The 25,670-nt window shown below is 42.0% G+C and overlaps 1 protein-coding gene across 1 annotated transcript in view; it reads right to left on the reverse strand.

The window, feature by feature from the left end:
* Positions 1 to 9,901: 9,901 nt before the first annotated feature.
* PTPRG (protein tyrosine phosphatase receptor type G) overlaps positions 9,902 to 25,670 on the reverse strand; it is a 413,314-nt gene continuing 397,545 nt past the window's right edge. Inside the window, exons 17-29 of the mRNA XM_054387705.1 lie at positions 25,348 to 25,430; positions 25,006 to 25,140; positions 24,633 to 24,767; positions 24,080 to 24,252; positions 23,004 to 23,139; positions 22,523 to 22,669; positions 20,762 to 20,855; positions 18,935 to 19,011; positions 18,378 to 18,506; positions 16,049 to 16,195; positions 15,129 to 15,271; positions 11,899 to 12,034; positions 9,902 to 11,176 (exon numbers count right to left, since the gene is read on the reverse strand). Coding sequence (XP_054243680.1) covers positions 11,030 to 11,176; positions 11,899 to 12,034; positions 15,129 to 15,271; positions 16,049 to 16,195; positions 18,378 to 18,506; positions 18,935 to 19,011; positions 20,762 to 20,855; positions 22,523 to 22,669; positions 23,004 to 23,139; positions 24,080 to 24,252; positions 24,633 to 24,767; positions 25,006 to 25,140; positions 25,348 to 25,430 — 1,682 coding nt within the window. The 3' untranslated portion in view covers positions 9,902 to 11,029. The remainder of the gene's footprint in view (positions 11,177 to 11,898; positions 12,035 to 15,128; positions 15,272 to 16,048; positions 16,196 to 18,377; positions 18,507 to 18,934; positions 19,012 to 20,761; positions 20,856 to 22,522; positions 22,670 to 23,003; positions 23,140 to 24,079; positions 24,253 to 24,632; positions 24,768 to 25,005; positions 25,141 to 25,347; positions 25,431 to 25,670) is intronic.

The following is a 25,670-nucleotide window of genomic DNA, read 5'->3' on the forward strand; positions in this document are numbered from 1 at the left end:
ACAGGCTCAAAGCAAGAAGCTATGTAGAAAATTGGATTTAAGTAATAAGGAAGCTTACTTAAAGCACTAAAATTCATAAGGCAGAGCCCTTCAGTTGCTGAACTGTTTAGAGTTGTTTATATTTCCCCCCCCTCTAATGGTGTTTTTCATCTTGAAGGCTAGTATTAAGCAAAAGTAAGGACATCCTTTTCTAGTTGCACAGTGTGACAATCTTTCTATACCTAGCTAAATAAAGTGTTAAATAGCTCACCCTCATTATTCTGTGTCACCTAATTTTTATACAGCTTGCTATTACAGCCACAACAGCCAGGAGCTTGCTTTGGCCACAGTCATACCCATGGCATTTGAAGATGCTGGATGTTCTGCAGCTTGATGATCTCTACAAATGCCAATTCACAATTTCATGAATGAAATTATATTTAATTTAAATGACATTAAATGATACTTTAAATTAAAACTACAGCTTAGAATCAGAATGCTGTCTGATGGTTGGACTCAGAGTTCATGCAGCAGTTCTGACACGGAGCCAATACCTGGAATAATTTGAGCCTTAGGAAAAATTCCTGGAGGGTGAAGCTGTGTGGTGCTGATGGTCCCATCAGGCTACAGGTAATGAAGGCCTCAATTTATTGTTTTTCTATGGGTTTCTATTCTTCTTGATTGTCTGCTGATGAAACCTGATAAGCACCTTGTTACAGAAAATTGCTCATTTATCTAGCACACGCAGGACACTCCCAGTCCATCCCTCTTGTGTGCCATGAAGAAACCTCTTTGCAGGGAGAAAACAGCCAGGCTTTCTTTAAAAGATCACAATTTTCATCCCATGCACTGACTGAGAGAACACTGAAGATCTCATTTTTATCCTGCAATCAAGCTTAACAGTTCACCCCATGCTTTTCCTTCTCAGCAAGGAACTGAAGAGGATTGCAGTCTTCCCCCTCTCTCAGAAAGGAAGAGCATGCAGCATCTCAGAGCTCTGATATTGAACTACAACTCTTGCTGTGCCCTGTGCCAAATGGATCTTATTTGAAATAGCATTCTCTGTCCTTCATGGTGATTGTCACTGTCGCCAATATTTGATGCCTCACTAAAAGTCTGTGAGAAGGAATCTCAACCAACAGATGAGAACATGCTGAACACCGTAAGTGACTGCAGGACATGCAGATTTCTTTCCCTGTCAGACTATCAAATCTTCATATATGTCCCACACAGAGCCTACTGTTACCCACTGTGAAGCTGGTGTAATTGGATAGCAAAGGAGCAGGTCAGATGTCACTGCTGTTTCCAGCTAGGTAGCTGCTGGAGCTGTCACATGCTCCATAACAGCACATGGAGATGGGGCAGGCAGTTGGGCAATGGATAGTGCAGAGAGGGACTGATATCTGTGACATATGGCTGAGAAGCCACAGTTTCTCTAGCAGGATGTGAAAATATTTTTTAAGAGCCTGTAGTAGATTTCTTACACTGTCTGGGGTTTATTTGGAGGTTCCCTCTGTTGCCTCAATGTCTCATTCCCTGGTGTCTAGCTTCTGAGGGTTAGTGTGACACCAGCTAACAAGGCTGCACATCACCTTCTGTACATACCTGATGCCTATGACCAGAGCCATCAGCTGTTTGAAACCCTTTCTAGGCCACATTGATGTGTAGGAAAAACCTGAGTGCTGTGCTCACTCCAGACTGCTGGTATCATCCCCTGATGAACCCAGAGAAAGGTAGGACCCGTCGAGCCTAAACAGTGTGGAAAACCAACTACATTACACAGGAGGTGGCTGGCCCTCACTTTTTCTGATGGGACATAATTTTAAATCATAAGAAACCAGAAAAACAGCTGGTGGAGGGTTGTGCCACATTCCCTTCTATCAAACCTTGGGCTTCCAGCCAATAATGGTATCCTTCCAAGACAAAAGACACATACCTTCTGGCTTTCTTCTGATGTTGACTCAGAAACTCACTCTGTCAGCAGCTCCTTAGATCAAGGAACAAAGCATTCATTATTAGATTTTGTGCAAGAATATCCTGTGATATGGGACATATGATCAGCACTGTTTGAGTTTGGGGGTGACAGAAATGATGAGCCATACGGAAAGCATGGCTCACGGACACAACGGCAGTGAAATATGAAATATTGGAAACTGCTCCCATCAGAGACATGGAACAAATGCAGAATCTTTTCAAAATTCAAAAGCTTAACATAAACCACCAGCAAGGCAGGCATCAACTCCTAAACAAGGATTTCAAGACATAAGGAAGATAACAACTTTAGAAAAGAAAATCGAGCCCAGTGACTGTCAGATTAATTGAACACAGTGTCAGGAATGATTGCTTTGTGAAGTGTTGCTTCTTAAAGCATTACAAAGACAGAAAGACATCAGAAACATTGGTTGGCAGCAGAGAAACCACAAGTGATCAATAAGGCAGCTGCCAGCAGGTGGGGGGTGACACAACAGTGCATGAAGCACTTTGTGGAGCTTGAAGTAGCTAAGTAATAGGTCTGGGACCAAACCATTGATCGAAATTATTTTTATGTTGCAAAAGGTCTTGAAAGTAGACCTTCTGGCATTTGAATTCATTGAGGAGACATGCTGCTATTATTTGTGCCTGCTTAGCATGACTGCTAGCAGCCTCTGGAAGCCTTAAAGGCTGAACTCATTAGCTATTTATTGCAGAAGAAGCTGGGATCTCCTGATAGCACCAATTAATTCAGGCGTGTTGTTAGTAGTGGGAACTGTGGGTAAATCATATCTTTGTTGCCAAAAGTATTAGTGAACTACTTGCTATATGTTGTCACTGGGTATAGGTCTCAGCCAGGCCTCTTTGTCAGCATAAGTACAGAATCCAAGTACTTTCTCCAAGGCTTTGCCTTTTCTCTCATCCTCCGCTGCCACCTTTGTTGCTCATCAGGACATCTCAGGAGGAGCAGGGACTCAGAGAGCAAACAACTCACTGCATTTATTTTCAGTTCAGGGAGCTACTTATGAGGGTAACTGTGATGGTTTTAAGGCTATGCCTTCAATTTATTTTCACAGAGTTTGAGCAGAAAAGTAAAATAATGTAAATAAATCACGATTGGGTGTAAGAAAGCAAAATAATGATTATTTTAAACGCTTCCATTGGAGAGATAGAAATGTTTAAGAGTCAGTACTCAAAGTACAGTCTGTCTGCTAAGTTCTAACAAATTCTCTGCTTCTCATCTTTCTTCCTTCTGCCCGGGGGGCCTGGGGAAGGCAGGGAAGGGGGAGGCAGGGGGCAGCTTTCCTGGCTTTGACCAGGAGGGTTTTGTGCTGTTTCTGTTAATTGTACATAACGTGAATATTGTCAATACTGTATATTTGTACATATTAATTGCATTCCATTGTAGACTGTAGTTCTTGCCTGTAAATACAGCTACATTTGCTTCCGAACTGAGCTAGTCTGGTGGTGTTAATGCGGGAGGGGAGTTTCAGCCCACCACGCTACAACAGTAACGTAGAGAAGAATAGCCACCCTACATCTGCAGTGAGCTCTGCCCTGTGTGTTGGACATGCAGATGATGATCTGGCTGGCAGGAGGGTCAGGGCTCCACATCAGAGCTGCTGCTATCTAGTGAAAAATCCATTTATTTTTAATTTAAGGGGTGTTCCAGGGGCTGCCTTGGGTTGTTCTGGTCTTTGTAGCTGCTACAGAGAAATCTTCTTTTGTTCCATCACTGTCCTGGGCGATATTTCTACTGCCCAGTCCCTACCTTCCTTGTGGCTGTTCAAGCACTACTTCTTGTCATACATACTAAAGATGTAGGAAGAAGATTACACCCTTTCTTCAGGAGTGGTGTTTTATATGTCACGAGACAACCCCACCCCCCGCCCCAGCCTTCCCTCTGCTCCCAACATCTCCCAGGCCACCCCTCTCTACGTTCCACTCGGCAATGTCCCAGTTCATCCTCTCTGTGTTCAGAGGATTTCCAGATCGCTGACTGCTCCTCTTGCTCTCCTTTTGCCTGTCTCCAGTGGGGTTTCATTTTTTTCCTGTGTGGTTCTCCCTCTCAAAGAGACAGTTTTAAATGTGCTGTGAGTAAGCTGTGAGGGTTTCCTTACCTGGTCCCAGGTTAGGCCTGCCAGGCCTGTTTGTCTTTTCTTACAGCAGGCTCACGTTCAGCTTGGCAGCAGCTTTGTCTTTCAGGCACTTCCTGTACAAGTGGTATTTAAGCAGCTTTCTCCCACTGGTCATAGAATGGTTTGGGTTGGAAGGAACTCACTAGTCCAGCTCCTCTGCAGCAAGCAGACTACATCAGGTTGCTCAAAGCTCTGTCCATCCTGTTGTTATGAAGTACCACCTACCTGGACATGCAGGGGCTGCCATCTCCTCCATGGAGCTATGACAGCCGAGCTGCGCACAGGAGCCTTTCCGGGGTTCCCAGTCCCAGCTGCCTGTCCCTGGCCTGAGAGCCATGCCAAGGGCACTGTGGTAGCATCCCCCAGGACAGGCTGAGCAGTCAGGGAAGCAGCTCCCTGCCTTTCCATGTCCATTTGCTGCTGGAGCAGCAATGTTGGTAGATCCTCTCCTGAGCTAGTGTTGGGCTGTTCCTGGAATGCAACATAGGAGGCAGTGACATGAGCAAGGGCTGAGGGAAGCATGCTGCAAATTCAGGGGATTTTGCAGGAGTCCCCATCCAGTGTCCTCTGCTCCTTTTTTTCTAGTCAACCAATATAAGAATGTTCCAGGTGAGAATGCAGAAACACAAAAGGCGGCTGACACGTGGTGTTTTGATCCTAACCTGCAAACAAAGCTGTCAACAAACAATTTCAGTTATCAACATGGTTTGTCCATGGGCAGGGTGGTGGTACAAGTATTGCCACAGTCCTGCTCTGCAGGCTGTGTGCTGCCTTGTTTCTGAAGGCTCCATCAGCTCAGGCAGCTGCTGTGCCCACAGATGTGTCTCCATATCTCACTGCCAGCAGCAGATCTGAACAAGAACACATCCACACCCCCACGTGCTTTTCCCAGAAGAACAACAACAAAAAGTAAGGCAAGCACTCAGTGCAGGGGCAGGACAGGAGGTGGCACGTGGAGCTGTCAGGATTTTGTGGCAAAGCACTGAGAGCTGACAGCTCTCAGCTCGGATGTGAGGGGGTGTGTGTAGGGGGTATGGCTGCTAATGTGCCCCAGCAGGAAGATTTGCTGCTTTAGCTCTAGGATTTGGAACGTGCCCCTCTCTCTCAGGAACGTGCCTGAGATGGGGATGAGGACTTCTTTTGCTTTTTCTGACACAGCTCTGGGGTCAGTTGAGCTGTGAGGAGATGAAGGTTATCACAGTAAATGAGGGGACAGTGACTTGGTGAAAGGCCCTGTTCCTTCAGGCAGATATCTGCTGTTAAGCCAGAGTTAGATCTAAGGAAGGGCACACCCAAAGGAACTGGCAATAAAGCTCAGTGTCTGAGGTCCTGTTCTGAATGGAGGAAATCCCCTTTCCAAAAGGGATTTTGACGGGTCACAACAGGAGAGGACTGTGGTGGAGAGGGAAGGAGTTTATCAGCAGCTCTCAAATAGTTGGAGACAATTAAGAAAGGAACAGTGATCTCCACCATCAACTGACTGAGAGACAGCTCCCAGCTGAGCATTGCTTGGAAATTTGAGATCTAATTAAAGCAGGTCTTGGATCTCATCATTCTTCCTGCACGCCTGGGACAATGAAATACTGACTTGTGCATCTGTTCTGTGTGTGAATTTGATGCAAATAAGGAAGAAGTCTGTAAATACATCAAAAACCATACTTTATTTTATGTATAGCAATACAATTTACATATTAAATAACACTATAATAGAATGATTTGATATAGTTTAACATAACAAAAAGAAGAATCTTCAAGTTACAAAAACCCCCCAAACAAAAACCAACCCAAAATTCTCCCTCAAAATCCTCCCTCCCACCCTCTCCCCAAACCAAACACCACATTTGTTTTTTGTTTGTTTGCTTGTGGTTTTTTGTTTCCTTTTTGTGAATGGTTCTATGAGACAAACGTATCCAGTGACTGGCTAAGTCTAATTCCTATTGCACACACTGACAATGGAATAAAAAAAAAATAAAAATTAGATCCAACTTTCACAATCACTGCCCCAAAGAAATGACATGTGTGGAAATCTTTTTTTTTTTTTTTTTTTTTTTTTGGAGTGTGATGATGGTGTCTCACTACCTCGGTACACAGAAGGTATGTATTTCACATAGCCACCACAGAACTAGGAAGGAGGTGAAACTAGAAAAAAATTAGCTTTATATGAAAATATAAAATTCTATGATTATATACCATAGATACAAAGTTCCCAGAAGATGCTTATCCAAGCAACAAAATATTTACAGTTTTCAATGACTTTGCTATTTTAAAAATGAAGGAAATGAAAACGGGAGTACAGGTGAATGCTTCGGTCTTTAGAAACAATGGCTGCTTGCTAGTTTCAAATGTTCTACCAAAAGAAAACAAAAGTCACTACCCCAAATGTTGGAGAGTTGTGACATTGTATAAAATTGACTGTCTCCTCTTTTGGAGACGTTTATTCTTAAAACTCAAGACATTTTTCTTGAAATTAATTATCCTCTGTAGAAAATGCTTCCCTTTGCAAAGAGTTAACAAAAACACTAAAAACAGTTTAACAGCTAAGACAAAGTAGAGGCCAAATCTCTTCATTACAGTTCCTTCTCTTTATTTTTGCATTCCTTCTCCTTTGATAAGTAAAGCCAATGTAGTTCACATTGTTAGAATGGCAACAAAGAGAAGAGCAGCAAAGGGGTAACAATGAGTTGAATTAACGTCTGTAAGGAAAAAAAAAGGGGCGGGGGGGTAAGGAAAAAGAGAAAGAAAAAAACCCACTGCAGTGGATTAACAAATAGGCATTTTCCCATCATATAAAAATTCACTGGCACCATTTGAACATAAACTTCAGAACACAAGATCTGATGTCAAAAGACATGAATTTGAGAAAGACTGCTAAATCTTTAAGACAACTAGCTTTCCTTTTTTTTTGTTTGTTTAAATCAAGTTGGTTTTGTTCTGCTGAGAATTAGTAGTATGTATCTTTGGTAGAATCAATATTTATATTTTTTAGCTTTTAAATAAAATATATCAGCTTAAAAAAAAAAGATTAATAAGAAGGCAGTTGTGCTGTGTCATAAAGATTCTTCTCCTAATGTTCCAATGTATCACTCTGGGTTCAAGCAATTCGAGCAGTCAGAAACTGGAAAAACACAACTGAAATTTTGCAGATCTTGTAAATGATTCCACTAACCTAGAACAGACCCACAGTACAGAAACAGTCACACACAAGAAGTATTTAAAGGAGTTTGGATTTTTGTGTTTCCTGTTCCTAAATTAATATTTGGAAACAGACACTGTGAAATACTATGGACAAATGCTGTTCAAAATTTAATGTTCTTTAGACCTTGGTCCTGCAGAAGAATCGGTGCTTAGCCTGCACAGCTGAGCAGTCCTGCTGCCTCTCCCAGACCTGCCTACTGATGCCAAGGACTGTTTGTAGGGTGGGGCATTCAGCTGAGACTTTCACCCAAATATTTTAGCTATTAGGTTGACACGGGAGCTTCCCAAGCATTCCTTCTTGGAAAGCTTGGCTGCTCTTTTGCGGTCAATGCACAGAAGCCTTTTATGCCTTTCACATGGTCTGCAGGCACAGTACACATGCAAGACATGGAGAAATACTAAATGTAGACAGACATGCATGTGTACATCAGGCCTTCATTTCCTTATTTCATAGGGCTGGTGCTGAGGACCACATTTTATGGCAATGGGATACACTCAGGTTCTCTTAGTTTGCAGGCCTGCACATTGTCTGGGAACTCCTGATGCTTGAAAGACATCCCAATTGAATGCCAAGGAGTGGTACAGTGCAGGGGAGGGGGTGGAGGGTTGCAGTGTGGCAAAAGCGAAGTGGCAAAATGCACAGGGAAACTCTCATGAGAGCATTGCAGTGGAGCTCTGTGAGTGCACATCCCTGAACACAGACTTGCTCCTTCTGTCAGTCTCACTCGGTCCCAGGGAAAGGGTGCAAATCCATGTAAGAGAGCAGAACTGCAGCTGCTTACAGTAAGGTAGATTTGGCTCTTCAATGCTCTTAATCCTGACCTTCACGAGCGACTCCTAGCTTCACCCACTTGAAGCCTAATGCATCACTAACATCTACTGGCTATCTGACTGTCAGCACAGTACTTAACACACAAGTCTCCTTAAGAAAAAATCCATGGAGAACTCATAGAACGTCAGTGTAAATTATTTCCCCATGGATTAACCCCCAAGCAGGTATTTCAGGTGTGGGAAAATGCCAAATCAAATGCATGGATTTCCAAAGCATCTACCAAAGTTCAAGCCCCACAGCCTTCTTGCACTGATTTTTAAAAGCTGTGAGAAGGGAAAGGATTAGACCACGGACTTTCAGGCAGCATGTCACGAACCACAGTTATCTTCCATCATGCCAGTGAAATGAAAAGTAATCAGCTGAAAGTACTGAACAAATCCAACCCTCTTGATGCCTGCAGTAATCTTTGTGTCACTTAGTGCCTGTCAGAGTTTGAATTCTTAACTTCTCCCTACACCTCCCCAGGAACTTAAATACTTCAGATTGAACTGATCCAACTCATCAAAGTCCCTTTGTGCTACCAGCCAGAATTGCTTAGGGCTAGGATCACTACTGGAGGTACAAGGAGGGCTCCCCATCTTTAATGCTTATGCATGCAGGCCAGCAGATCACTCAGCAAAACCTTCTAGCCCTTCCAGGCAGCAGAACTTGACACTTAAGCAATTTTCATTACAGGGGTGTAGCCTACTGGAGAGCCAGTCTTAACCCCTACCAGACATTGACTGACTCCCTCATCGGTGGTGGGTTGTCCCAGCTGCAAAGGGGATGCAAAGTACAGAGCATTCTTTTGAATCATTTTGTGCATCTTTTATTTGGAATAGCTGGTGCTGGACATGGGATTTTTCTTACTGAAACCATGGATATATTGTACTGTTTCAGCATTAGCACTTATTTGGATCACTTGTATGGAGGGATTCAACAAACTGAGAAGTGAAAGGTGACTGTAAAAGATTGCTGATGAATTCTTAAATACTTTGGTGCTGGAGTTAATTGAGTGTATCCATACTAGGAAATCTTTCCCTTATTAAAAAGAAAAGGCCAGATGTTAGCACATACTGTTCTGTACAGCTCCTCTGCTCTCAGTGAGGCTCTATCAGCCTGTTACCTCATGAGGTTCCAAACCAAAACACCTACTCTCAATATACCTTTAATTAGTTTGCTTTCAGCTTCCTCATGTGTGAAAATGCACAGAACCTTCCTCTTAGCTTAGCTTCCTCCCTGCCCTCCCCTCCAACAAAAGAAGTGGGTTTTGCCTTGCCAAATGTCTATTTCAGCGAGAGTGGATTGACAAAAATTAGTAGGTTTACATTTAAATGGAAAAAAAAAAAAAGGAAGAAAATGCTGTAACATTTTGACAGCTGCTGAAAAATCACAATGCATGTTTTGTGCAGCTGAAATTAAAGAAACTAATGTCCTGTATAAGGGATAGTAGTGCCTTCATTTGTATACCAAACATCACGGTAGTTGAAACGACACATTTCCTTCTCAAGGCAGATTCAATGATCCTCCCCTACTCAGCTGAGCTACAAAGATCATGATTAGCTTTAATTTCCAGGAGGATTAAGTATGTGCTTACTTCTTTTGTTAAATAGGGATGGACCTTGTTGAATTGTGACCAAATACAAAGCAAAAGGGAGCCAGTGAGGATGTACACTTAAATGCTCCAAACCACAGTTCAATTATTTATGTAATCTGGGGGAAAACATTTTATTGGTCCGGGAGGGAAAAACACAATAAGCTAGGTTTGTGCTAAAGAATTAGTCTGGCAAACAAAAAAGAGGGAGAATGTAACTTTATAGGTAGTTTTTTTTATTAGTTTGCTTCACCAGTAAATATGGATCAGTACTTTATGTTTTAGCACTAAAGTATGAAAATTACACACCTGTAAAAATGGCATCTAACAGTTATGAAATTAAGAAACGCCTGTCATCATGTAACATACCATTAGGTGTGAGGTCATAGTCAAGAAATAGTAAGGAAATTAATGCGTTTAAAATATTGAATAGCTTAGTAGTGTAAAATATTGCTACCTTCAATATATCTGAAAACAGGTCTGATTTTGGGGGTGTAGTAAATTTCTCACTGTACTGGCTCTGATGAGAATAAACCCAAAATATTTTCCCATCATAGGGCTGGTTAAAAACTCTCAAACTGTCATTTTTCTGAATACATGGGGAAACTGTGACATTGTAAACTCAAAACCTATCACTGTGTCCCATATATGAATTGCATCTAATTTATAATTGGATTGTAGGTAATTTTATATACTCCATGTGAAGCAAGTCTTAGGCCTGTAAGTGTACAAAACAGCAATTTGAAACAATACAGAAATAATTGTTTCAGCTCCACAAGGCTATTACACCTTCACTGTAGCTAATCATCACCTGCCGCTTTTGTCAAGACAGGATGAACACTGCTCATCCACTCCACTGGAATGCAGAATACCATTACCAAAACTGTGACATGATCATTAAAATAATAAATATGGTATGAAGGGGTACAGTATCTGTTGTAGAAAGAATCCATCTGGCCTAGCATTCAAGATTTAAGATTCGAGGGTCACTGTAGTTAGCAAAACTTCACTGCATTTAGACAAAACAGAAAAAGCATATGTTTGTTGTCATGGAATGTCACATCAGGGCTTGTCTTGTATTAGAATATTATAGGCAGTAACACTGATCATATAGTGCAAACTAGATAAAATTGCGTTTCACTGTGTGAAATAAACAGAGGTGCAAATGCTCAGTAGGATACCATTAAGACATAAAATGGCAAAAAATAAATATCAAAACTTTTATCAGTGTAAAAAAGTAATTGGGTTATTGTATAACCTAGAGTCTGGCAAAAAAGGCCTCAAAAAAGTTCACTCAGTCTTCAGAAGTTCTACAAATTAAGTGCCTTTTCAGGTTTCCAATTAGACAAGAGACTCCATGCTTTCTGCGGGATCAGATTCGTCACTGGCCATCACAGCACCGTTTTTGTCCAGTGTCATGGGACCATTTCCATTTTCCTTAGTGCTGACCAAGCTTAGCATTGCCTTATAAAGAAACTGGTACTGTTCCTGGAAAAGAAAGGACAGGTTATTTCAATCCTTTCACTGTTCATAAATGAGTGGCACTTAAATCTGGCATTTCCAGGGAAGGTCACAGAAATTCATTACTAGAAGCATACATACAGCAAAGAACAAGACTTGAAGAGCAATTACCTCCATTAGGCTAGTTTAACCCTGTCAACCTCAAACCTCCAGTTTTAGGTAGATTATATTATTCCTGATACATTATTAAACATTACAGGAGAGCAGGACAGTACCTGAGCCCAGAGCTCAGCCCCAGAGCTGGCAAAGCCATGCACTGAGGCAAGGGTGCTGCTCTTGCTGCACACTGAGTTAACAGCCCCTCAACAAGAAGCTTTATCTCCTTGCAGCTCTGCATGCCCTGCTGCACCCTGTCAGACCACACTGGGCCAAGTTTAAATAGCAGAGCTTAACTTTACAGGGCTGGCAGGGGATGATGACAAGCTGAAAGGTCATTCTCTGCTAGGGCTGCCTGTACAGTGGCCCCCCAGCTGTACAAGAAATAAGCTTAACTGCAGATCAAAGGCTTACAGTGTGGTTTTGAGGTGTGTAATAAAAGACAACTATACAAAAACAGCCCAAGTGTAAGTTCTGCTTGGTACAGTTGCAGTAGGGCTTGATAACATATGCAATGTGTGTTTTAGTTCATGCTCTTGGTCTCAGATGAAAACCTTGCAAACTACCCATTTCTATTCCATTTAAAGACTTACAATGTCTGTAAATACTCCAGGCCGCATAAGATTTATCATCTTTGCCACCTGGAAAACATCGACAGCATTTTCATTCTCCAGCTGCTGGGACAGAGTGGTAAGGGCACATAGCGTTCCTGCTGACACAGCTCCATACCTGCAAAACCACCCAAAAATGCTAAGTTACCCAGAACCATACATGAGCACGAATACAGAGTCATGAACATGTTGATGTAGTCTTATTTGATTACTGCAGTTCATCTTTGTATCTATTAAATGCTTGTTTCATACTGGCTAAGTTTTAGTCATTTTAATTCATAGAAGAAATTTGATGGTACACCAGTCACGTCAGGAGAGCTGCAGTATTCAGTACCAAGAACTGTATCAGCAGCAGAACGTGAGCCATTTAAAAACACCCAGCCTGCAGAGTGCAACACTGAAATCACTTCTCACATGCCACATGTCCTGAAAGCATCTGCATTATAGCTGAGCGTATTTTAAATTCATTAGTGGGAGCTCAAGCAAAACATAAACGATTAGAAAGAAATGAGACTTTGCCTCTTCCTCCACATCTGACAATTACAGAAAACTAACACGGATATGAGGTGCTTACAAGCAAATGGGGCACATCTCAAAGTCTTCCTTAGGTCTGATTCATCGGCAAAAGGCAGCATCCCTGAGCTGGGCACCCAGGAGACATTACCAATTCTGAAGAGTTGAGCTGTGCTGTCATTTCCTAAGAACCTGAGCAACGGTTATTCGCCAGGAGCACAACTCAGCCTGTCCTTGAGATACTGGTCAGGTAGAAATCTTACTGCTGCACAATCTGTGGGCATGCCTGAATCATGAGTGCAGTTGTGGGGCACGGGATAAGAGTATCCTAAGCAACAAGGGCTGGTAAGTGTTTCTGAGGAGCCATAACTCTCCTCTGCTCTCTTAGTACTCCAGAGACCAAAGTTGTGTCCTGACTGTGCTCTGTGACTTAGGAAAGCCTGTGTCTAAATGTCCCCACCTGTAAAAGGGGACATCAGTGCTGACTTGCTCTGTAAACTGTTTGGAGAACTGTGTAAGAAAACTTAAATAATCAGCAAGTGCTGCAATGCCATCTGGTATGGTAAGATTGCCACTCAGATTTTTTACAGCATTCCTGTGGAAATCGTGACAAATGCTGACTTAATTTCATATGATTTTTGCAAACTCGATTTGCCTAGATATGGGAAGCAGAAATCAGATCACAATGGATCTGCTGTATTTGATGAAGTCTATAGAAGGAGAAGCAGGGCTTCTGCACCACCAGATAGATGGCTGTGATTGATCATCTACAGGGATAGAGGACAACATGGGACAGTGCATGTGCCTGATAGGACACAACTAAATGCCTCTGAGGGCCTAATGGCCTTATTTTTACTTGGGCTGATAACCTCCAGCTCCCAACAATCTGAAGGCTCTTCTGGTGGAAAATTATGCAGCAAATCATTATCTAGTTGCCTTTAGTTATATTTAAAAATCTTGACAACTGCCTCAAGTTGGAATTTCTGTACATCTTTGAAATGTTGTTATCAAGTTCATCCCACCATGTACTTCCTAAATACCACATGAATTTAGTGTCTGCAAATTCATATATTTGGAATTAATCTGCAGTTGTAATTATTAGTGGATTATGTGATATAGTTGTTGCATGTAGAAAAGGGAAATGTTCATTTTCAGCTACATTGGCTTAGGCTCCAGTGAAAAGCAGAATCCACATTATGTATTAGGCAGGAAAATAAAATCATTGAATATGACAAATAAACCAAAAAAGTAATTTACAGAAAGAATGACTCAGCACTGTTAGGAATGCGATTTTGATTATTTTTTTTTTTTGCGGTCTAGCATGAAATGCCCAAATCAATAATGGTTCTAATTTTGTAAAACATAATCTTAAATACTGCAGAGTAGCAAACTCTCACTTCAGACTACCCACAGCATGAATATTAAAAGTAGCCTGGAATTAATCAGTGCTTGCAAAAGGCAACAGAGCTTACACTGTGCATTAGCATGGCAGGAAATGGTGGGAGAAAAACTGCTTGCTGCAGCCCCAGGCACCATTTGCAGGAGTTGGTTGGGAAAAAAACCTGTTGCAGCAGCAGCACTCCAGTGTGAAGTGAAAGCTCCTTCAGCAACAGCAGATACAAGCATGTGATGACACATCAGCACAAGGGCTGATCTGGCCACTGCAATACCAGGGTATGGTGATAACATTTTTGCACAGAAGGTGAAGATTTCCAAGACTTTCCCACAAGTCTGTTCTGTAGCAATGACAGAACACCTAATGTGGGCTGCAGGGACAGCAGTTGTTTATGCTGGCTTGCTGTTCTTCTATGGGAAACTCAAGCAGTGTCAGAAATTTGGCTTCCATGGGATTTTAACAGCACAAAGACTCTGGGAAGTGCTCTGCCCACTGGGAAACAGTCCCTTCAAAGAGATCCTGTTACAACCAGGCTCCAGCTTCACTGTAATGATATCTTCCAGCTCCATATATGTGCAAAGTAATAATGTGCAAGGCAGCATTTGGTGTCCTTTATAATTAGGCATTCAAGCATAGCTGGTGAGACAATGCTCACCCACTGCAGTACAAAAGAGACAAGTATTGGGGCATGCTGGCCCTGTGTTAGTGGGCTCCTTCCCTCCCACTTGGCATCATATGGGCCCCCTGGAGTGCTTTTGGGGAAGGAGGAGGAGGAAAACTAAATCTGCTGTCATTAAAACTGGGCCCCTTGTCACAAGATACTTCTGCTGCTTATCCCAAGACACAGCTGAGATGAGCTTGTTCTGTCTTACATGGTACATTACATCTGAGCTGTTAGATTGGAACTCAGGCTGTTTTGAAATTGGTTTCCATCAGCCCATATTAGACTGTGTAGAGCCTTACCTGAACGAGGGCTCTGTTGAGTTCTGAAACAGGTTGTAGTGTTTGTTTCATATACTTGTAGGTGCAAAAGAATCCAAAATGCTTACAAAGCAAACAGCCTCACTTTCTGAGTCCACCTATTATTATGACCAATGTAAAAATGACACTAAGCAAAATGTATTTGGCCTCAGATGCCAATTGCAAATTCATCTCTGGAAATTTAAGTATCTTGAACTTGTTTCCTAGACCAGTAAACCCCAGCCACTCCGTGCAAGAATGGACATCAGCCCTAACAAGTGTCCTGTAGCTGAGTAACTCCTTGTACAACCTACACATAAATAGGAGAAAAGAGATGACATACTCATCATGAACTATGGTGGGGCCATCCCTTGTTAAGGCCTCTTCCTTGATTACATTGATAAGTTCAAAGGTACTGCTTATGGGAGCATCTGGGTTTGGCCATTTAGGACACTGAAAGTGGCGGACTTCCAGAACGTAGTCATCCTGCAACGAAAAACCAGCCTGGCCATTAGCTACTTCAGTTTAACACTTATCTACTCCAGGTAGAAAGAGGGAAGAATCTCACTATGAACTGAAGAGACACCTTCTTCTTCAAACAGTTTATGTAGGAAGAAGAAGACAGGTACACAACTCTAGCATCTGTAACAGTGAACACCCTGAAATAACACAACTTTAACAAAACGTTTAACTGATAAAAGATTTTGTCTTTGAGTTCAAAAAGCCCTTATAGCCCAAAAGCCAAAGAAGAGAAGAGCAACCAAAGAATTCAGATTTAAAAGGGCTTGCAAACTAGAGTTTTACAGCAAAATCCAGCTGCAGTCCAGATAGCAAACTAGAGGCAGGTTTACAGCTTAAAAGAAATTTGCTTGTGTAAACCCTTTTAATTCAGACCCCTAACCAAACTGCAAATGCTGAATTTTATAAGCAGAAATAGGACAATGAACCTCGAGGTACTTTACAAAGAATAATTCAATCTCCTTGAGTGATTTCAAAATGAAAACCCAATGTCTTCCCTTTCAAATAATACAAACAACTAATACTAGGATCTCCCTAGCTAGAGGAATCTACCTGAAAGTAGAATATGTGAGCAGCAGCAAGAGCCAACAAGAATACCTTCCCCTGTCAGCAACATGCATGCCCATGTGTTTACAAGGAAATCTTTTTTCAAAACTGTTTCTGAACTCTTTGTCTTCCATATTTAAATGACATCAACAACATTTTGGTGAAAAGCCAAGACCCACATTTGGAGCTTTACTTTACCTGGGTAGCTTCAAGGATAAAGTCATGGATGATAATTTGCTCTTCATTAGAGAGGCACAGTCTGTCTTTGCTGATAAGGGTCACAGTAAAGGCCTCACAGTTCATGGATTCTTCACGACTTGGCCAGTACACAAATTCATCTTCTGCCTGGAGGAATAAAACAAAACAATACTGCAGCCCTTCAGATACCTTGTGTGTGACTGAAAAATCCAGTGGATCAAAAAATTGGATTGATAAATACAAATGATCAGGAGTTGACCTTTAAAAACCATTGCTGTCTAAACCAAACTGACTATTGCAGCAGGCAACAAGCCTGCTGGATCCTTCCTTTGTGTGTCCAAACAGGTATCATCTGCCTTTTAATTGGTTTCATAGGGAAATAGTTATCTTAGCTCACTCATATTTAACCTTTATATTATATCCTGGGTTTTATTACCTCCAGCCTACAGTTTTCCATTTAAGTCACGTATCTGTTTAGAAAAAATTCATTGACCTTTAAAAATTAATTGCTTATTATTTTTAATTTGTTTTTCTTGTGGTCTAATTCAAAATTCAAGGTCTGTGGCTCAAGTTTAGGTATAAGATTGATGGATACATATGTAGGGCTTGAATTTTTAGGAGTGAGGGGAGGAGTGAGGAGGAAGGAAAAAACCCAGCTATTCTTATCCTCAAAAAAAAAAAAAATCACTGGCTTAACTTAATTCAAGTTCCCCAGCAAAACTCCCTTACTGAAGGAAGACTAAAATCTCAGTGAGACTGTGAATGGTTGAAGAAGCTCAGTGCTTAAGTAGCCTAACTGACAGGATGTAGATAACATCCTGTCAAAGCTATTCCCTAAAAACATAACTGTGAATTCCTAATTTACTGCAGAGAAAGGAAATTAGGCTCTGTCACCACATACATGCAAAGCCTGTTTCTCCTCCTGGCTTCATGGGGTCTGCTGTCTGTGCAGCATAAGCACAGAGGCTACCCTGGCAGCATGCACAGCACTTTGAACAGCTCACCTTTTACTCGTGAGAAAACACGAACTACAAATCTTCTTCATCCTGCTGTGGCCATGAGCACATCTCTAAAAGCAGGCTTATTTCTGTGGGCCTGGAGCTTTGATGCACATGATGTGCAAGATACTGTTTATTCTGAAAGTGAGACTTAGGGTCGTAAGTCCCCTGAGCATGCTGACAATTCTGCCCTCAAAAAGCAGAGGTGCCAGCAAGCAGTGCAATATCACTGAATGCCAGAGAAGTGACCTCTCTGGCAACGTACTCATCTTATCCTTGATGCTGTCTCAATCCTGTGCCACCCCTCCTTGCCAGCCAACAGAACCCTCACCAAACACTAAGCCAACACATAGATGCCAATACCCTGCTGACCAACCTCTGCTGACCCACTCTTCCACCCTGGGAACAGTGACGGTGAAAGAAAGGACTAGGGAAGGGATGTGTCTGAGTGCAATGTTTCTCTTTCACCCTTTAGTCACTATTGTTCTCCAGAGCAATTTCATGTACTTCTAAAGACAAGATCAGTCTCTTCATTTCCACCTGACACACTTTCATTTCATTAGCACTTTCTGATTCGATTGGATTTCTCCAAATGCTCTTTGCCTTGCAGTGCCTGCAATCCCTTTCATCACACCACACACAGGAAGCATATTGACTGCTGCCTCTTTAGTAGCCCCTCGTGACTGCTATTTTCTTGCTGTAATGAAGGTGGTTTCTCTTCCACTCTTGGCTACAATTGTCTGTTCACCTCGGTGATGCGTGCATGAAAAAATGAACCATTTAGTTCTTAATCCTTTTCAATGTGTCCTCTTGAGATGTTAGCAAATCTGGAAGAAGTGATTAGCGCTTCACCTGTGTCTCCTTATTCTCTCTCTGTCTCATTATTTCCACTTAAATTAACATACATGTTTGCTTTTACTTTCATCAAAAATAGCATTTGTAACCTCACACAGCCACAGTCTTGCACAGCCTGAGTCTTAAGCTCCCAGGAAAATAATCATTTGTATTTCTGCTCCTTTCCAAGTCTTCACCCATGGCCACCCAGTAACCTCACTGCCTTGCATCCTACCAGCCAGGCAGCCCTTAGTAGCTTCACAGAGGTCATCATCACCAGCATGCTGCCTGTAACCACTGTAGTTCATCCAGCTCAGGAGGGCAACAAACAGGCCCCACAGTCTGGAACTTGTCTTTTTGTAACAAGCTTACAGCAACGTTTGAGACTGGGTCAAAAAGCAGGAAATAGCCATAGCCTGTAAGTAAATGAGCCTATGCTGGCGGCCAGCTGGGCTCAGTGCCTGTAGTACTGTGGAGGGTGGACTCCTTTAACTCACCAGGCTCTGGTTGTCTGGCAGCATGACGATGATTTGTGCGTTGTGATCCCAGATCATTCTCCAGAAGTCTTTAGTTGTATGTGGCAGTGGATGTTGGGTTATGATGAACTCGTTACTCCTGTAGTAGCCCTTTTGCAGCAAAACAAACCATGCAGTTACTTACTGCCTTCAATACTTTTAAGGCATTAATTTCATCTTTGGGGACACATAATGACCCTATTTCATTTTATTCCACAATATTTTCACACAGACTATAATTTTGTAGTCCATTTTCATTCTGAAGAGTCCCTGTTGTTTTCATTTACTCTAAATCCCAGTATTTATTTGACTGTATCTCATGGATATACACACTCCATCTAAATGCATCTTGTATTTAATTTCTTTTAGGCACCAATCTTTAATAAAACACAGCTAATAGCTTTACATTATGGGGAAAGTGTTAAAATCTCATCTGTTAATACACAGCCATTACATACAGAATTAAGACAATTACAGGCATCTGGTATTTAGCACCTTAGAATTGATTTTACTTTGTAATTAGGTGTTGGCTTCCTCACCATGATATAAGAGGCATTAATGTAATCTGTTCCCTTCATTCCAGGCAGTGGTGCCAAGCCCACTCTAGCACGCTCAGCTATAAGATAAAAAAAAAAAAAATGAAAGAAAGAAAGAAAGAAAAAAAGAAAAAAAAAAATCAAAGTCTGGTCATGGCACAATGCAGAAAGTAAGAATTTCTCAGACGTTAACAAACCAAGCAGTGTGCGGCTCCCATCTCCCGCAGGAGCAGGCCAGCACTTTAACTGCGTTAAAGCATTGCCTGCTAACACAGGATATAAAAGAGAATGTTGCACAATATTCCCACAAGGACAAAGTAATTTCAGGAATCAAATTTTACTATAGCAAAGATTTTCACAGCAGGCTGAATTACCAAATAACAGTATATGCAGTGATAACAGGGGATTTCAGGTAATTCTTGACTGTAGTGTTCCATTTGTCTCCAGCAGCACACAAACCCAGCTGATTTATTTTGTTTCCCCTCCTGCTCTGTAGCACTACCATCACTTAACTCCTCCCAGCTGGAAGGTGAAAGAACCTCCAGAGAGAAACCCCTTCCCTAAAGGGTAATCACCCAGAAGTGTGTGTGTTCTTCAGCAGATCTACACTTCTCTGTGTTTGAGGGCTGGGTTCAACAACATCCTCAAACCAACTGACAGGTTTCCCAGTGCCAAACTGAAACGACTGCAGCTACATGACACAATGTTGTATAGACTATTTCTGTCCTCTTCACATTTGGTTTTGTGATATATTCTGACTGATCCCCCAGCTTAAAGACACAGGCTTGCTCATGTCAGTCTAGAAGAGGGCCATGAATATGATCAGGGGACTGGAGCACCCTTGAGAGTTGGGCTGAGAGAGTTGGGCTTTTTAAACCTGAAGAAGAGAAGGCTCCAGGGAGACATGATAGTAGCTTTCCAGTACTTAAAGTACTGGAAAAGGAAGGGACTCTATAAGGGAGTGTAGTAATAGGACAAGGGTAACAGTTTTAAGCTGAAAGAAAGGTAGATCTAGATTAGATGCAATCAAGAAATTCTTCATTATGAGTAGTAAGGCAGTGGAACAGGTTGCCCAGAGAAGTTGTGGATGCCCCATCGCTGGAAGTGTTCAAAGCCAGGTTGGATGGTGCTCTGAGTACCCTGGTCCAGTGGAAGGTGTCCTTGCCCATGGCAGGGGGGTAGGAACTAGATGAACTTTAAGGTCCCTTCAAGTCCAAACCATTATATGATCCTATGATTTCCTTTTTATTAACAAACTTCCTGGTGGACTGTGTCTGTGCCATGACTACTTCGTGCTAGCTTGGGTATCACCTGTGTGTCCTGTACTCTGAGTCATGAGGTTGTGCCTGTACTCAGCTGGTGCAAATTTGTACTGCTTGGTAACCATGCAGATTCCATATTAATGAGTCTGAAACTCAACAGTGCCTCTGGCACTGAATACCCTCAAATCTGGGGAAGGCTCACACGTGGAAATTGAGTGTAGTAGCTGAATTTCAAGCAACTTTTGCTAATCACACTGGGAGATTTCACCTGAGCTGAGAGAAGCACCAAAGTGATTCTCTCAGTATTCCATAGATTGATCCCCTAATTATTCCAGTTTTTAAGTACTTCAAATTAACATTTCACTTGGACAGTATATGTGGCTGGCACTGTAACTATTTTCCTTTGTTCAGTCTTACCAGGATAATTCTGAAAGACAAGACATCTTGGTCTGAACAAAAGATTACATTTCTGCTTCCTAGGAGCTATGCCTTTTCATGCATAACACTGGGAGAATTCAGTACAGAAATGTTATGCTAGGCAGTAATCAAACTGAAGATGTGATCTTACATGGCACGACTGATGAGTTCCTGTTCTTCTCTTTGTTGCAGTCTTTCTGAGCACTGAAGCATTCCACATATTTTGCATTACACTGTGTAACCAGCTGAAAGAGAATCAAGTAGTAAGTCAGTCCTCACAGCACACTAAATGAAGAGAGGAGGTTTCTTTGCCAACTCCTGCGAAGATGCATCAGTAGAAGAATAAACTGCATTGTTAAACTTGTTTAAAGTACTCAAGATGCCAATGGAAACCATCCTTTTCATACAACATGTTTAATGGATAAAAAGATCTCTGCTCCTCTCAGCTCTGAAACATCCTGGAAATGAAGTTCCACAAAAATGTATTTTCACAGAACACTACGTTTAGTTACCTTTGCAGATATGCTCAGTCACAAGCAGGTCTCAAAATAACAACAGAACTTTTGTGTTTTCTTCTAAAATAAAAGCCAAATCATTCCTGTAGAATGTCTTTTTCTACCAGGTCTTTGGGGAGCCCACCATATCAGTATCTGAGATTGAAGGCTATGGGTTACATTCTCTGGTTTGCCAAGCTCATTCTGGGCTGCTTATGAGGCAGAAAAACAAGTCAGGAAGGCAGATTTGTATCTGAATATTCTTCCTGTGTATGGGAAAACTCTACCAGAGCAAAGAGGGTGAAGGTGGGTTTTCTATCTCCTGCACCAGCCACTCATAACTCAGAGTAATTTTGCTCTAAGATGGTTGAATGTAAACTACTGTACCAGAGCATGAGTACAAGTTATTTTCTGCTCGCTTTGTGGTGGCACAGAAACAAGAGAAAGATTTAATAATTGCTGCTTGTCAGATCTCAGTTTCAAATGCATTCCAAACAAGACAGCACCCAACTCATCTATGTACTGGCATATGTACTGTTTGTTTTGTTTGGGGTTTTTAATACAAAATAATTTTTCTCCTGCTGTATTTTGTGTGCATATGTGTGTGCTTGTGCTTGCTTTTTAATTTAGTAATAAAGCATCTGGAATGTCTTGACTAATGGAGAAGTACTGAAATTTCTGCAAGTAAATTCAGAGAAGAGTCTGTTCATTGTTTGAATAGCTTGGCTATTGGTATAACTTAACAGTTTCAGTTCCTTAGGTAGTTAATGATTGAGTGAGTTTAGCTGTGAAAACAGGTGTCAAGTATAACCTTCTTATGATACATAGACTCACAAAATATTTTTAAATGCATGCAAATAAAATTCAATCAGAAAAACTTAGGTTTCAAATAGGAGATCTGGGAAATAAAACAAAACAGAACAAAAACACTTTGGCCAGGATGAAAGCAGCTATGAAAAAAAGTAGCTATGAAAAAAGCAGCTATGAAAAAAGCAGCAACCAAAGTTATTAGCAGTCAGACAGGCATAGTGTGTTTCCTGGTGTTTGCTGAGTAGTGGTGCTAGGAAGCTCATTTCATGTCTTTCTCCATATATATGCACGAGAGCCACAGTTTAGAGGAAGATTTCCAGCCAAGCTAACCTGAGATTCAGGAACCTCCAAGACCCCTTGCTAACAGGGAGACCGATGGTACTCTTCAAACCAGTGTCCATGTCTGTTTTCTTGCCTCTGACTTCAAGAGTGTTAGCCCTGATTTCCAGCAGTGTAGCTAAGACTGTTGAGGACTGAACTTCTCAAGATGCTGTGCTAATCAAGTGTTCTGGTTTGGTTCCTTATCTATGACAACTGACAGTGAAGTCAGGCCATACTAAAGAGAGTAGGGAAATTAAGTCCCTCTGGATGGCAGTGATAAGCCTTACCTTGAACTGTTTTTCTAGTCGTGTCTTCCCTCCTATGCCAGGTATGAGGATGCTGTTAACATAACTATGCAGCTGGTTTGCAGATACTTCAGTCTCCTTCCCAAGGATGGCTTCCAACAAGGCATCATGAATAAAAATGTACTGCTCCTAGAAAAACAACAGCATGTCACGTAGGAGCTTGGAATAAAATAAACAGCTGGCTTTAACCAAGGGGTAGAGCACACTGAAGGAAAGGGTGTGCAAAACAAGCCACCCATGCAAATACTGCCAAACCCAGAATAAACATTTACAAGTGTAGCACGTACAACCAAGTAAGTCAAAGGCAAAATCTGAAGTTTCTGGTTTAGAAAAAGAGACATTCCAGTGCAAAAAATGCCTGGTGATATATTCAGTTTTCACAGGGATGTAACTGAAAAATCCATTTTCTTTTTTGATTACAACATAAAAACGGCTTTAAATTCAACCCCGCTGCAATCTTTACCTCTGTCTGGACGAGGTAGTTGCGCTGTGTCCTGATATGTTTCAGGAAACCCAGGACGTTAACTGTGCTTTTGTCTTTTATCTGTTGCAGCATACTGTCTATCACAATGTAGGTACCAGTTCTGCCAACACCAGCACTACAGAAGACATAAGAGAAACCCATGTCATACAGCTGGACCAAAGTGAATGCTCACAACAGCAGACCAGAACCAAACAAGTATTCCTGTCCAAAGACTTTTATTTCCTTGCCAGCCCCAACTATGAAAGTTTCTAAAAAAAATATTTGGGGTTTCTAGGAATTTTACCAGGTATATATTTCATGATCTGACACTTGGCTGTCCCGTCTCCACTGTTGTTGTTACTAGTGTTGGCTAGAAGAAGCCATACAGAGATCCACCCTATGCCAAAGTGTTGCTCCCCTGGACCACCAATGTTGCTTGAACTTCGTAGTGGAGCTGTAATCCAGCTCTGAAAATGCAAGTGGTACCAGCACGATGCAAAGGCATAAGAGGGGGCTAATCCTGTGGAGGCAGGACTCCTTGAAGGAGAGGAGGGCCCAAGAGAGAGAGCAGAGAGCAAAACTCTTCAGAACTTCCCAATTTCTGACTCCCACCATCGCCTACTTCTGGTTATGACTATAAGCCCCCTCCCATACAGTGAAGACAACCATATCCCTTAACTCATTTCAGGGAAATCCTCTGTTGATTGCAAGTTCCAGTGAGTGTTAGTGTGCTTTAGTAGCAATCACATGCCCAGGGTCCATCTGTTCACACGGTCAGCTGCCAGCAGAGGTGATCCTGGCCTGCCCGCACACTGAACAAGCAACTGCAAAACCACACCCATGTAATCAATACTCAGCAGCTCAGGATCATGACACAAATGCAAATGGGAAGCTTTTGCATGGGAGCTGTCTTAAGATGTAAGTGAAGCAAGCTCACATCTACCTGCACTCCATGGAGCCTGCACATTCCTTGTGTGTTAATAACATACGACATTAGTCTTAGCTGGCGCATAAGAAGGAGCACGTGCTGTGCACTAGGTATGTCTGCCACAAAGAGTTAATCACACCCACCATACCTGCAGTGCACCACCACTGGTCCCATGTCCGGGGTTCTGGCTGCAGAGGATCTCCTAACGAAGGTTAGCACAGGCAGAGCATACTCTGGCACACCCATGTCAGGCCACTGAGTGTAGTGGTACTGAATAACCGTTCTCTCGTTCTGCCTCCCTTTGGGGTTTCCTTTCTGACCCTGCGTGCAAAGCGCGCACAGAAGAAAGAGAAAGATGAAGGAAGGGAAGCTTAGAAAGATACTCAATCTTACTGGCTTGCTCAGCTGAAAAAGTGCTGGAAGAAATCTTCTGCAGCTCTGCCTCCTGCTAGGTGGAGACAGAGTTCAAGGAAAAAACACATGTGGGGACAGGTAATAACAGCAGTAACTGTGACACCAAAACAGCAGCAAACTTGAGAAAAAGAAATTAAATCTGTCACCAGGCTCCTTGTTGTCCTGGCTTTGCTTACTTCCTTCCCATCTACCTGCTACTTCAGGTTGCCTATGCAAAAGCCGAGTTTTGCTCCTGCATCCTACACCAGCAGAAGGCACCTGGATGAGAACAGTGAAGGCTTTCTCACCTTTTTCATCTTTGTGTTCCTGACTGTGAAGCGGCGCACAGTGTAGCAGGCGTGAACGTTTGTGCTCTTCAGCGTGACGATGATGTTGCCGTACTCCTCACTGTTCTCCGTCGGCCAGTACTGATCGCATTTTCTCTGAACAAAGACAGAGTTGGGTGGGTTGGCTAAGGGTTCGACCTGCTGCTTTATATTTGCATTTAGAGCTTTTTAAAAATAATTCAGATCACAGGCTGGTAATGTTATCCCTCTGTTATGATGGTTATATTTTATACATCAATATATATCATCCCAAAACCATTTAAAAACAAATTCTTCCCACACAATTCGGGGAGGTGGTAAGGAGCAATTTCTAAGAAACTAGAATATCTCTTACTCTTCCTTTTTCAACAAGGTTTGTGATCATGACAATGATTCCAGTATTTTGTTCCCAAATCATCCTCCAGAAATCTTCAAAGGTAGACTTTAAAGGTCCCTGGGTAGCAATGTAGGCTTTTGCTTTGTTGTAACCCTTCAAAGAAAACCATCATGCCAAGTTAGATGAAAGCAAGATCACGGCAGACATATTAATATTTTAAAGGTAACAAAGAAAGGTGCCTTTCTCATTCAGAATAGTAGCAAAATTATCAGCTGAAGCTGGAAAACCACTTCTCAAGTGGCAATACTTCCTCCTTGTGGAAGGATTCAGAGTTAGAGAAGGAAAAACCGAACAACTTACATCAACATAATTAGCATTAATGTAGTCACTGTGCTTAGAATCTTTTCCTGGTAAAGGCCTTAGCTTCACCCTGCTGTGATCATCTGCAGGACAAAAAACAGAGCAGTGAGGCATTAAGGAAATAGTGTAGAACTGCAGGTAAAAATCCCATTTCCTAGGCATTGGAGTAGCACTTATTAATACACAGAAAAAATTGGCCTTGGACTGAAGTCAATGGGGGAAGTGGGAGTACCTATTCTTGGTCATCTGCTCATGGTGGCAGGTCCTCATGCTTCACGTCCCTTAAAGTATATGGTTCATGCTGGGACAGCTTGTTTTTAAAG

The sequence above is a fragment of the Indicator indicator genome, chromosome 15, assembly GCF_027791375.1.
Source record: "Indicator indicator isolate 239-I01 chromosome 15, UM_Iind_1.1, whole genome shotgun sequence".
In the NCBI taxonomy this organism is placed as follows: Eukaryota; Metazoa; Chordata; class Aves; order Piciformes; family Indicatoridae; genus Indicator; species Indicator indicator.